General features: G+C 39.9%; 1 protein-coding gene across 7 annotated transcripts; it reads right to left on the minus strand.

The window, feature by feature from the left end:
* Positions 1–1,344: 1,344 nt before the first annotated feature.
* Positions 1,345–13,591, minus strand: LOC115374922 (oxygen-regulated protein 1). 7 transcript variants are annotated; one of them, XM_030074082.1, is made up of 7 exons: positions 13,122–13,590; positions 10,563–11,246; positions 8,629–8,788; positions 4,511–7,388; positions 4,435–4,450; positions 3,994–4,398; positions 1,345–3,960 (listed from the first exon to the last, which is right to left on the minus strand). In XM_030074082.1, exons 2-7 carry the CDS (start codon positions 11,229–11,231, stop codon positions 1,477–1,479), a joined length of 6,612 nt encoding a protein of 2,203 aa, XP_029929942.1. In that variant the 5' UTR covers positions 11,232–11,246; positions 13,122–13,590; the 3' UTR covers positions 1,345–1,476. The 7 variants fall into 7 exon arrangements, with proteins under 7 accessions (XP_029929942.1, XP_029929940.1, XP_029929938.1 ...); XM_030074080.1 differs by having other exon boundaries at positions 3,994–4,450; positions 13,122–13,591; XM_030074078.1 differs by having other exon boundaries at positions 4,435–7,388.
* Between the last annotated feature and the right edge of the window lie 248 nt (positions 13,592–13,839).

Raw genomic sequence — 13,839 nt, forward strand, 5'->3', positions numbered from 1 at the left:
ACAACTGCACGGGCACCGCACGAGCCAAAAGGCAAAGAAACTCTCCAGCTACAGCAGCGCACTGACATAGATTGTGTAACAAAGTGAAGAGTTGCACTCCGGTGTATTTTCACTGGCTAACAGCAGCACACTGGCTTAGCTTGTCTATTCAGAGAAGAGGTATCACTTCGGCTTATTTTTCAATCTGTGATTTCAATCTGTGATTGAAAAATAAAATAGGCGGGCAAATAGCCCCACCACCCCACCCCCACCCCGCCTAAGACCTAAAATTGGCCAGGGAAAACCCTGTCTTCAATGAACAAGTCAGTCCCCAGACCTCAACCCAACTGAGCTGCTTTTCACCTGCTGAAGACCAAAGTGAAGGCAGAAAGACCCACAAACAAGCAGCAACTGAAGGCAGCTGCAGACTGCAAAGGATTTTCCTCCAAATACTGAATGCATTCCTTATAACTACAGTTATGTATGTTATGTGTAGTTTATCCAATGACTTTTGAGTCATTGAATAAACAATCCAACATATAAAACTGTCTGTAATTCCTTAACAGTTAATGCAATATTTTTGTTCAACCCCTTAAATTAAAGCTGAAAGTCGCACTTCAATCACATCTTGATTACTCCATTTCAAATTCACTGTTGGTGGTGTGCAAGGGCAAAATTATGAATGTTGTGTCACTGACTGAATCTTATGAACATAAATGTACATGAAACACAATTGTGAGCCGTGTTTATAATGGGCCTCCTTCACCAACAGTTTGTAATAAGAAATTTTATCTTAACACCTGCTTATACCATTTGCATGAACACTCTGACATTCACCAGTGTTTTATTTGGGATTTGTTCTTAGGTAAGAACAGAATCTATGCATTCTCAAGAGCATTCTTACAAATACTTGAGAGCTCAAATGTTTTTGCAAAAAAATTGGCTATTGTGTTTTCTTCAGTTCTACAGTTGTATAATATAGGATTTAAATTGCAATTTAAAAAATCTATCATTAATATAAGCATTGTGGTCTTTTAAAATAAATACATTAACAGTTCATTTAAGTTTTTTGGCCTTATATTTGAGATCAAACCATTTTTTTTTTTTTATATAAATATGACAGCTTGTTTCATGTTCACTTCCTGCAGCAGTACCTCCATTGGAGAACTACTGAAAAAAAAAAAAAAAACACTGATTCAAATATTTCCATGCTTTAAGAACACACCATGAGCCTGACATATACTTGTCTTGAGACCTTGCTCAAGAACAAATGTAAGAAAAAACTTAGGAAGATATTGGTGAATTAGGCCCATTGTTCTCAACCATGACTTACTAAAGTGACTGTAGATGAAAATTAGCTTTTAGCTAACTCTGGTACACTGCATCAAATGGCAACATTTAGGTTAAATACTGCACATGCTCCCTTTGAAATAAACTAACTAAATGAAAACTAAAAAAAAAAAAAAAAAAAAAAAAAAACAGGAAAAATAACTTCTTTTACAGGATGGGACAATACTGCCCACATCTACCATGGAGTGTGTCCAAGGAGTCTTGTGCTTGCAGTACATGCCCACCTACACCAGGGGGCCTTCTTGCTGTCAAAGCTGAGGACTCACCCTGTGGGTGCACTCTGCTGTCCGGCAGTTTGAACTCGACTGATGCAAAAGAGGAAAGGCTGCCATTTTTCTTTGCCCAGGTTTTTGAAGTGTCTATTGTGGGTGATACCTTTAGACCTCTTCCTCTGACACTGATTGAGTCTTTTTTCATACTCTTTATACTGACATCATCCAAAAAGGGGTCCGAATCACTTCCATGTGACATGTTATAGTAGGTACACTTAGGAGTTTGAGGCTTAGCCATTTCCTCCAGCTCTGATGAGGATATGACCGCAAGGGGGTTGTACTGGGTTACGTAATGTGGGGGAGAATCCTCACCACTATTCTCTTGACCTGTGTCAGTGGATGTACTATCTATATTACCATACATTCCCATGGCGATTGGAGGGGATTTTCTAATGAGGTGATTCTCCTTGAGCAGCCATCTACCTTGTTCAATCAAAACCCCATCATTTGAGTCTATCTCTGAAGGAAAAGCAATGCACTGTGATGACTCCTTTACAGGCTCTGTGTCTGCCTTTAATGAGCTTGCAGCACTGAAATAAGACAGATCCTCCTTTGAGGCTTTTGTCCCTGACTCATAAGAAGAGAAGCTCCCCCCACTTTTTAATCTGGAACTTTGTAAATCTTCTGATTTACTTGTTAGGGACAGTTTTGAGTTAGCACGTTCCACATTTGTTCCCCTGTTAGATTTATCAGCCGTATGTCTTGAGTGTCTGCAGTCTTGAGACAGTGTCTCTCCATCGTCAGTTTTAGCATCTTCTCCACTCTCTGTGGTGATGTCTATAGATCCTTGTGTTTTGTATCCACCACTCTCTGAAGTCTCTGGCCTATAATCAGACAAATCTGAGGTGCAGGGACTAGGGAGACGTTTTAGGCCATAAAGCCTATCCTCTGTATTTTTGGGAATTATAACTTGTTTTGTTTGTATAACCCGAGCGTTATCTGGCTCTATCTTTATGTTACCCCTTGCATCATATGTAAATATAAGTGAAGATGACTGTAGAGCAGAGTTAACAAAGTCAAGTAATTCCTGTGATATTTCCACAGGGTGGGTTAGGCTGCTACTTCTTTCCTCACATGCTTCCTCCTCTCCGTCATCTGTTTTAAACTCATTTACTGTGTCTGTTCCATTACCCATATCATCCCGACACTGACCCTCTGATGAAGACTTATATGATGATGCTACATTATTTTCTGTTGGCTTAGTATTTGAATTTGCTTTGTCACAGCTAGCCTGGTCTTCCTCACAGCTGCTCTGTTGCAAATAGTAGGCTTCCTCTAATTGTCTTTTACCAACTTTACTACTGGCAATACTGTCTGATTTATCAGTATAGGATTTTCCGATATAACTATTTCCCTCATCATTTGATTCTTGATCTTGCAGCTGGTCACATCTGTCATTAGCTTGCTTCTCTTCTTCTTCTTCTCTTGCCTCTTCAGAAAGATCTATTTTCTGCTCAGCTTCTATATGTACGTCAGCCTCCTCACCTTCTGCCTCTTCTTGTTCTTCTCCACTGGCTTCCTCCTCCAGAAAATGTACCTCTTTCTCCTGCTCCTTTCTGCTCTCTTGTAAGTCATCCCACTTTTTGTTCTCAATTACATTCCTTCCTTGGTCATGTGACTCTATTTCCCCTTCATCACTCGTGATCTCCACTGCTTCCTCCTCCACAATCCTCTCTTCTGTATTTTTATCCATATCATCCTCCCCGTCCTCTTCCTCCCTCTCCTCTGGTTCATCCCTCTCATCCTTATCCTCACTAACTCCCTCATCCACCTCATCTTCAGAGTTCTCCTTAGTGTCCCCCACTTCCTCTTCATTCTTGTCCTCAGAAACACTCTCCTCACATTCCTCTTCCTCATCTTCCTTGACAACATGTTGCAAATCCTCTTCCTCATCCTTCCCCTCAATGACCTTGTCTACTTCCTCTTTCTCCTCAGTAGCTGTATCCATTTCTTCTTCATTCTTTTCCTCACTGATCTCTTCCTCCCCTTCCTTCCCCTCAGTATCACCTTCCCACTCTTCTCGCTCCATACTTTTCGTTTCAACATGCTCCTCCCCTTCTTCATCAGTTTCCCCCGCAGCCTGATCATTCCATTCACTTTTCTCATCCTCCTCCTTCATACACCCCTCTACTTCCTCTTCTTCATTTTTATCAGTAGCATTCTCCACTTCATCCAATTCATCGTCATCATCATTCTCAATTGTTTTGTCATCCCCATCCCTCTCTTCAACACCCACCTCCTTGCTTTCATCCTCACTCTTCTCTTCAGCAACCTCATCAATCCATTCATCATTCTTGTCTTTCTCTTCAACACTATGCTCCCCTCTCCCTTTTTCTTCCTCCTCCTCCTCCTCCTCCTCCTCCTCCTCCTCCTCCTCCTCCTCCTCCTCCACTACCTTCTCTTCCCCTTTCAATTCCCCTTTCAATACTTCCCGTTCTTCCTGCCTCTCCTGTTCTTTTTCTTCCACGTCCACCTCCTCACTCTCTGCTTCACCCATCTCTTCTACCTCATTCACTGTATCTTTCACCACCTTCCTGCACCCCTCTACCTCCTCCACTTGTCTTCCTTGTTCATTCTCTTCCCTCTCAACCAATTCTTCATACTCGTCGGCTATTTCTTTCTCTTCCTCTTCCTCCTCATTTCCCTTGTCCCTTGAGACATCAAGTTCAAGAACTGGCACATTATTGTTTTCTAAATCCTTTGATGGTTTTGCCTTTTCCTCAATCTCTGTCTCTCCTGCTTCTTTCCTTTGATGGTGTGTTTCCTGAACTTGATCAAGTACACCCTCTAACTCAGTAAGAGAACTGTTGTCATTATTGTCTTTTGCAGCAGTCTCAGCAGTGGTCTCAGTTATGCATGTGGCATCAGGCTCTGGTGACTGTTTTGTCTCATTATCTTGATGTTCAACAAATTGTTCCACTTCCTCCTCTGAGTCTGAGTGGTCTCTTTCCTTTTCTACATAGGTGCTCTCTTCTGCCTCAGGGTAGAAGCTTTTACTTTGTTTGAACATTGAAGAAATTTCTTCTCTAAGGTCTTGCGGCATGCTGAGTTCATCCATAAGCTCATTAATACCCAAATGTTGATCATCAAATGCATCACCTCCTTCAGAAACAACATCCAGTGCAAATTCTTGTTCTGAAAATTTTGGAGAGATTGGTTCACTTTCAAGCCTTTCGCGTAAAACCTGGAAGTCTTTCCAGCGTTCCCTGAGCTGAGAGGATGTTCTGCTCTGCAAATCTGTTAGACTTGCTCTTTGCTCCTCCTCATCCTCAATAGTAGAAATTTTCTGTAAGGATTCCATCAGTAGCATGGCCTCTGACGTGCTTCTTGAATCACAAGTATCCACTGCCACAGAATCTACTAAGGTTTCTCGCAATGTCATCACTGACAGAAATGAGAGGAATGCTTTAGATGATGAACCAAACACGGAAGCCACTTGGGATGAGAAATTAGGAAGGCTGTTGGACTTCTCAAGATCAGACGTTTTCTCAGGCTCAGTTGCTCTTCTGATGCCCTGAATTGAGGAACAAAGTTTCCGCAGAACAGGTTTTATTTTTGCTTTTGGGCTTAAGAGGTTTGATGTGGAAGATGATGATTCTTTGTCAGCAGGGCTAATGGCTTCAGGTGATTTATGTGTCCTCCGTCTGTTCTCCTGGTCAACTCTGACACTTGGCATTGAAACACATAAACCCTTTGCTTTCTGTTCATTATTCAGCGAAGCTGTGGTTGGCCCTTCAGAGCAAAGAGGGACTGATAGACAAGAAGCAGATTTTCTGACAGCATCCCTATGTAATGGATCATATTCATCTGTATTAACCTGGCTTTCGCCCTTCACCTCAGATTCAGACTCATCACCTATCTGAAACACAACCTTTGTTTGAGGCTCTGGTCCCTCTGTAATTGCCTCCTCTATGTATGGCACTGAGTCAGGGTTTATTTTATTCAGCCAGTTTTCTACATATTGGTGGACATCTGAAGGAGAAAGGCTAAGAGATGGCATTGAGACACTTTCACTCAACTCTAAAGTTTGCTTTGGTGATGATATTCTGTTCTCAGTCATGGATTTTTGCTTGGTAATCACATTTTTACTTGGCAAAAGTGACCGTTTAGGTTGTAAAATATCAGATATGTTTTTCCTAATCGGAGGCCTTGCCATTTCTGTCCCAGGGCTATTTACATTATAACCATTAGCTCTAGCAGCTCCATGATTTGTGTTAATCTGTTTCTTAGATGAAGTCTTTTTCAAATTTTCAATGTTTGGTAATAAGGCTCGTTCCTTCCTGGATGTTGTGTCACTCACTTGCTTCCTTGTTTGAAGTTTTTCTGTTCCCTTACTCCTCTGGCCAATTTTATCACTACCTGATGAACTCAGACTTTTTTTCTTTAAATTTGCATTGCTGAGCTTGTCAGTCGATGAATGTTTGCTGCTCTTTGAGGGGCTTGCCACGGCCTCCTTTTGCTTTTTATCTGAACTATTTGTTGGAGGTGAAGTCTTCTGATTCCCTGTAGGTTTTATTGTCTTTTTCTTCTTCTCAACTGCCTTGTCTTTTTTTAGTGACTCTATCTTCTGATATGCAGACTGAGATTTAGAGTTTGCTGGAATCTGAGCGTTACTGTCAGTAAAAGAGAGCAGATTGTTCCTAATTTCTTGTGTTGGAGTCATTGGCTCTGATGATAATGACAAGATTTCCTCTATCTGTCTGTGTAGTGAGTCAGCAGCTGATGGCTGCCTAGTAAAATCTATATCACAATCATTGCTTGATGAATGTGGCCCTGAGTCAGTTGAGGTTGGTTTACTGCGTGGCATTGGAGTGGAACCATGTAAAGATAGGCCCTCTGTGCTATATTCAGTATTTGCAAAATAGTTGTCATAACCTTGTTGACTCTCATAAATGTGCATCACAGTCTCTGTAATCTCCATTCCTTTGTTTCGTATTTGCAGGACCTCAGCCACCTTTGATGACCTGATGGAGGAATGGGAGCCTTTATTGCTTGCTTCTGCAGATGCTGTTTTCCGCGGCTTTGGGACTGGTCTGTTGCTGCTGCTGCTGTGCCTTACAACACAGTGCCCCTCAGTTGCATCTCCATCAGCCGCCCTCTCCATGTAGGAATAGTGACCTAAGGTGCTCTCTTGAACCCCTGATTCTGTCACCATTTTAATGCTCTCTACAGATGCCTTCTTCTTAACATGTCGAGGTCCTGGTGTTGGGGTATGTCGGTAACGTGGTTTTGGTTTTTCCAAGGCTGTTGGACTATAGTCCTCACATACTTCACTGAAGCCAACCCCCTTTCCAGTTATGGTGGGATGGTTGTGTTCTTTAGTTTCATCTTCACTGATGTCAGTAGGGGACCTATCTGCAGCATTGTTTGAGTCAGGTGAGGTGTTCCCTGACCCAGACTTTGAAGGACAAACTGTCCTCTGACTAAGGCTGGAGCGGCTGAGTGTTGTAGTCCAGTGGAGCATCTCCTCCTCTTTAATGGTCAGACGCACTTTCATCTCTACTGTCATACTGCCATCTTGGTTCACACGGAAGGACTTTTCAATATCATCATCTTGAGGTACTATAGAAGCATAACATTGATTATCTATCTTAACATTTTCACATGTTTCCATATCAATGCATGTGTGATGCTGGTGGACCTCTCTGTGATATGATTCACTGTGGTGATGAAGGTGGCTGTTCGCACTTCCATTTCGAGAATTGTTTATCTGGTTGACAATGAATCTCTCTGATGACAGGGAAAAATTCCTTGAGCTTCTTCCACTGAAGAAAGATTTATTTTTCTCTTTAGTTGGAGATGTTTGATATGGTGACGTTCCAGGGTACATTATAAAGTGTGTGTTTGTGTGTGCATGAGAAAGAGAAAGGGGGAAAGGAGGGACATTTATTTAAATAAGTTCAGTAAAAACATTATGCAGATAATTTGTAGATTAACATCATGTAGATTGTTTCTGTTGTACTGTTTCACAGGAAAAGAGCAAAAGTCCATTTCCATGATCAGGACAACCTGAGACAGTTAAACTAAAATAGGAATGAGTGGATTGTCCCTTCCTTTTATCTGTGATGTCTCACTGCTGTACAGCTCCTTCAGGAACAAACTAGGCCAAGAGAGGGGTATGTTTTGATGTAAAAGGTAACCAAAAATGATAGCCATGTTTCCATCAACAGTCTTTAAGGACCTTTTAGTCTCAGGGACTACTTTTAAAGGAACTAAAAGGTTCCTTCAACCCGTTGTCTGCATTTTCACCATGGCCTGAAGATCCATGAAAATTAGGCTTATTAGTCCACTGATGTATGAAAATACGGTGGCTATTTTACATGTCATTTTTTACAGTTGTGAAGCATAAGGCTATTTAACCTATTTTAAACCCATCTTGTTGACAGATTACACACAGACTACACCAGCCACACGGGGGAGGTTCAAAAGCACAGATGAGATGTTTAGGATGCTGTGAGTTAATGTTCAATACGGCATGAACTCTATCATCCTTCCACTGTTTGTGTGATTTCCTTTGTAGGAACACTGAACTAAAAACAAACTGGTTCGCAGCTACAGAAAAATTCTGGTTGAAATAAAATGCTGTAACCACCAAACAGAAATGTTCAGCGTTGTAAGCCCCACCCCCAAAATTCCTGTACTTTTGGAAACTACTACCACCCATGCAGGGACTTTTTGGGGGGTAAAAAAAATGTCCCCAGAACTTAATTTAGACCCTGGTCCCTGCAGTGGACCTACAGACAGCTCTTCAAAGAGTTCCAGGGGAAAGTTCCGGTGGTCGAAACAGGGCTTATGACTCTATAAAATGAAGCCTTCCATTCTCTGTCAAAGCAGCTGCTCTAGTGTGCTCATTTGTTTGAATCAGTTTTAATTCTTTCTAAATTTGCTACAGTACGAGCTTGGAGAGAGACTTTTTGCATTCACAATTACTGATTAGGCTCTCCTGGCTCATAAGAATAGCTTGTGAACATTTTTGATAAATAGCCCGTATCACAGGCTATTTTAGTATGGATTAAGTAATACTTACGAGCTTGAGGCTGCAACCTGGATGGCTCTACAGTGTCTGAGTAGACTGACTGTGCCACCTGTCCTGTTAGATGAAAATTAAGATTTCCTAATCTGAAAGGTTCATTGCCCGCTGCTACGATGACTCCAGAGCACAATATTAGTGCTGCAAGACCATCGACCTGAAAGAGAAGAAAGATAGACTCATATCATGTCATAGTTAATGTGTGAACCCCAGTTTTGGTTTCTCTCTGCCTCCCACACCTATAAACGCAATGCAGTAAATGAACAGCAGTGGTTTGGGAGGGAAGCTATCAAATCAAACATAACGTTTAACTAATGTATAGTACTACCAAATACCCAGTGATGTTTACTTACTATAATTTGTAACCATGGACAAAAGATATTTGTTGGTTTAGTGCCTAAAAATCAGCAGAAATATGCAGAGTTGTGTCTACACCACTTATTTCAGCTTAGATGATCTCAAAAACATGTTTTAGTGTTTCTGATTCCTAGTAATGATGCTATCATTTAATGATGATTTTACTGATTGTTGTTTACTGTTGTTAATTTTAACAAATACACTTTAATCATTTGTTCATGTTAATGAAAACATATTAACAACACTAATAACAATTTTGAATTTGTCTTGCGGATGCGCTCAGTGTACATGGCCTGTAAATAACATGTAGCCTACTGTAAATAAGGCCTATCTCATTTTGTAATATAAAAAACCCCAAATGATACCATCCCTCAAACATCATAGAGCAGGCGAATGATCATAAATAACAATTCAGTTCTACAGTTTCAACCAGCACTCACTGAACAGAAAGTAAGTTGTTGTTTAAGGACAGATGGATGGAGGGATTACGGGTGATATCTCAGTTGGAGGTAGCTGAGGCCACAATGGCTTTTAGCTTATGTGGAGGCTTCACCAGTAAGTGCCAGCATTAAGCTCAAACTTGATTCTACTTTAAGCATTTATGAATTTTAACTGTCATGTGGCTCTAGTTGCTTGCAAAACATAGTTTTTTTTATATTCTTGAAAAAAAAAACCCTATTGTTAGAAGTACTAAACTGTTACCAGGTGGTAAATTTTCTCTTTATACAATAAAGTGGTTAAAATGGTTAATAAAATGGTCCAGGCTGTCCAGGCAGAGGGATGAGGTGAGAACTCTTCTCTCTCTCTCTCTGTGCGTGTGTGTGTGTGTGTGTGTGTGTGTACACCAGGAATTACTGGTGTTGTGGGGACGTAAATCTGTTTACACAGTCATGCTGTGGGAACACAGCTTTTTTCAGACTAGGGTCAATCTTGTTTGCGAGTCAGGCATGCCAATCCTTACTTCAATATACAGTTAGGTCCATAAGTATTTGGACTGTGACGCAATATTCATAAGTTTGCCCTCATACACCACCAACAGTGGATTTGAAATTGAGTAATCAAGATGTGATTGAAGTGCAGACTTTCAGCTTTAATTTAAGTAGTTAAAGAAAATTATGGCAATAACCTTTTAAGAATTACAGTTTTATACATTGTCACCCCATTTTCAGAGGCTCAAAAGTCACTGGATAAACTATACATAACAAAATTATTACTATACACAACAAAATTATGAATATTGTGTCACTGTCCAAATACTTATGGGTCTAACTGTGACCTTATCTATACGAATCTAGAAAAAAATATATGAAAAACAAAAGCAGTGGTGCCTTGGAATTGCACAGAGATAGAAACAAATTGACAAATTTAACAGATTATATATAAAATTAGATTTGCTCAAAGATGACTCTGTTTTAAAATGGAAGGTTCCAGTTGCAGGTAAGGTTGAGAACAAAGTCCAGTCGACTTTGTTCTTAACCTTACTTTTCATATCATGACCTGGATGACTGAGAATCTCCACAGACAACGTCCCAGTTATGTTCATACTTATGCTGTTAGTTTACAGAAGTACTTACTCTTCTGCCATCTGCAGAGAAGAGTTTCAGTACAGGGAACTGCATGATCTCAGAAAGGTAATCTAGCAGTGCATCAAATGTTGGTGCAGTTCTTCTCTGCAACACAACTGTGCGCCTTATTGTTGGATCCTTATTCTTGATGACCACAAGCCTCTTTGGTGTCCGCACCGCCACCCGCTCAGGGACTTTTGCTGGCCTGGTAATGACGTCATTCCTCCTGCTAAACTGACCAAATGGGAGTCTATAACGCCCTCGTCGTCCTGCGCTGACAGGTCTGGTGGTATTCCATGGTACTTGCCGCTGACGAACTGCATCCAGGTTTAGCGGCTTGACCCGTCTCTGATCAGAACACACATATGATCCCCCATCGTGTAAATCATCTAAACCCTTAACGAGGTGGATTCCACGAGGTGTACCGATGGTCCTGACTCCAAACGGCAGAGGCACTTTTTTGGACAGAGCATCTAGTAGGGCATCAAATGTCTTGAAAGTTCGAGTGTTTATGATCATGCGATGCCCACTGAATTTGTTGTCCCCACTTTTGTAGAAGCATACTCTTTTAGAGGCTGAGGGATCAGAGATGGGCTGTAACGGTCTGGAGCCCAATGTCTGTAGACTCCCAGAAGACACTCTTTGGGCAGGTGGTTCTTGAAGGGATGTGTTGCTCATATTGTCTGGCAGGGCCTAGAGAGAAAACAGAGAGTGAGAGAGGAGTTTTAAATGAATTCATATTTTAAGTTGTGGTTTGAATTTTCATTGTCAGATGATGGATTTGGTTGGATATAGCTTTGTATGATAATTTTGTAACATCATCTCAAATCATGCACACTTTGGCATAGTATGCTCGCAAATGTTTTGACCTCTTTATATATCTTATGTCAGTTTTGTGGAAGCTGAAATATTAAAAAGGGTGAATGTCCCACCATTATTTAAAGGAGCACAACAGTGCTGGAGTTAGCTCAACAGCTCTCCTTTGATAAGGAAGTGAAATTGTGTATATTGAGCAGCCATCAAGCAAGTGATTTTTAGATTTTTAGATTTCAGATTTTCATTCACGTGGAGTGCATACCTGGCTTTGTATCAGCGAGTTTATTCTTATGACAATTCTTGAATAGTGCACATGCACTGGGGAAAAAAAGGATTTGCTGCCTTGAGGCACCAAAATCAATTTAATTAAATAAATAATTACTTTTTACCTATGATACAGAATGAAACTCTTTATCTCACCTGAAATTAAGTGTCTTTATCAAGTCTGACTTAATATTATATTTAAGTCAAAAGACTAGGTCTGTTTTTATGCAACTGGCCCTGGTCTGCAGTCCTCTAAGAATTATTGTCTGTTAGCCCAAGCTGCCATCCTTCATATCTGTCTTCAGTGGAAAAAACATATAAATCAAGTAGATATTATACATCTTCTTCTAAAACTAGATGATCATCTGTTTTAACTAGTTGACCATCTAGTTTTAGGCCGCATCAAAACTATTTTCTCAAACAAATGAAGACACCATGATTAATAGTGGGTATTGTCAAAAAAAGGCACTCCAACTATTTCCTGATGCAATGACTTGGTGACTTTACTGTGGGCTACATCATGTTGTGTTGAACCAATCCATATATCCCAAAAAAGGTATGCTGAAAAACTAACTCTTCTAACATATTTATTCAAAATGAAACCATCATTCATTGATGTTGCAATGAGAGAGACATCATCCAAGTTCTTACAAGTTCAGTGTCTCAGTCACATCTGCTGGTATGCCAAAGATTTCTCAATAGCCATTTATAAAAATCATTTAATAACATTATCCATCACCATCTTAAATATGGAGAACTCAAATGATCACTCAAACTAACTATCGCAGTTATAAACATTTATTGACTTTTTTTTGGAAATGGGAAGACCAAAACCATGTATTAAATTGCCGCGGTATTAAGTTGTGTAATAAAGTCATATTGTATAGTTGTATTTGTTATATTTCATTAATGCCTGTTAGAAATAAAATAGTTATATAGAGTTACATGGATGTGACTAATGCAATAATGCAATAGCTGCATAACGTGCAGCAGTAATGGTGGTGGAGCAGAGCATAATCTTTACGTAACATGAGAAAACTGTGTTAAGTAGCAGCACAGCTCTAACACCTTCACGTCGTTATGTAAGTATTTTCTTATGTTATATGATTGATGATACAGAGCACATGAACAGTCTAAGGTGTCTCTCAACAGATTCCATTCGATAATAAACAATAAAATAACCAACTCTTTGTTTCTCTGAAGAACACAAGGCCAAATACTGTTTGAATATCATGATTAAAAATTATTGTAAAGCTGATTTGTAGTTAATGTAGATACACACACAGACATAGACTTAGGCGTATAAATAAACAAAGGCACAGGCAAAGACATAGACGTAGACATGGACACAAGCCATGAAGATCCTGCACCGTCACATGTCAGTAATTACTTACATGAACAACTTTGTAGATACTGAAGAAAACTGTCAATCAGTGAACTAGCAAACAAACTTCTAATTTAAATGAGAATATAATAAGAGGAGCTTACCGTGTTTCACATTTTCTTTGAATTGTAAAGGCCAAAACAACAGAAAGTGTGCATCCAGTACGCTACTAGTGCTGGTAAAAGCTTCTCAGCCGCACTCAAAGGCTATTTTGGGACATGCAACATCATGGCCAATTTGCTTAATCTTTGCTCACACTTAATCAGCATATCAAGATAAGGTGAACAATAAAGGAACTACAAGGAAAGGATTTAACATGCTACTACCAGTGTTCTCTAATACAAGTAGTAGAATTGTGTATTTAAAAATGAATAAATAAAAAAACATTATACCTGCAAGTTTAAGAATACAAACAAGAAAGTAATTTGAATGACTGTGTCAGTCAGTGAGCAAATATTGAGCGAGTGAATGACTGAATAAGTGAGTGAATGAATAAGGTTGTGTAAATGAGTGAGGGGAAAATGAATTCTACAGGTCAGATGATATTGATAAATTTCGCCCGCTCCAAAGAGATACCACAGATGGCTAGACTGTTTCTAATTTGCCAGCAGCCTCATAATCAGATTTGAAGAGTCTTGGCCTAATAGGGATTAGGTTAAAGATTCTGCGCACTCGCCGGCAGCATGAGGTACAGTGGACTAAGGTCTTAAGAGAGCACTTTTACCCTACAGCAGGTACTGGAAATCTCCCATCAGACTTTAACAAATAGATTATGTGCCTATATTTATGCTTACAATGTTTCCTGTAAAATATGATATGTAA

Source organism: Myripristis murdjan, chromosome 17 (genome assembly GCF_902150065.1).
Source record: "Myripristis murdjan chromosome 17, fMyrMur1.1, whole genome shotgun sequence".
In the NCBI taxonomy this organism is placed as follows: domain Eukaryota; kingdom Metazoa; phylum Chordata; class Actinopteri; order Holocentriformes; family Holocentridae; genus Myripristis; species Myripristis murdjan.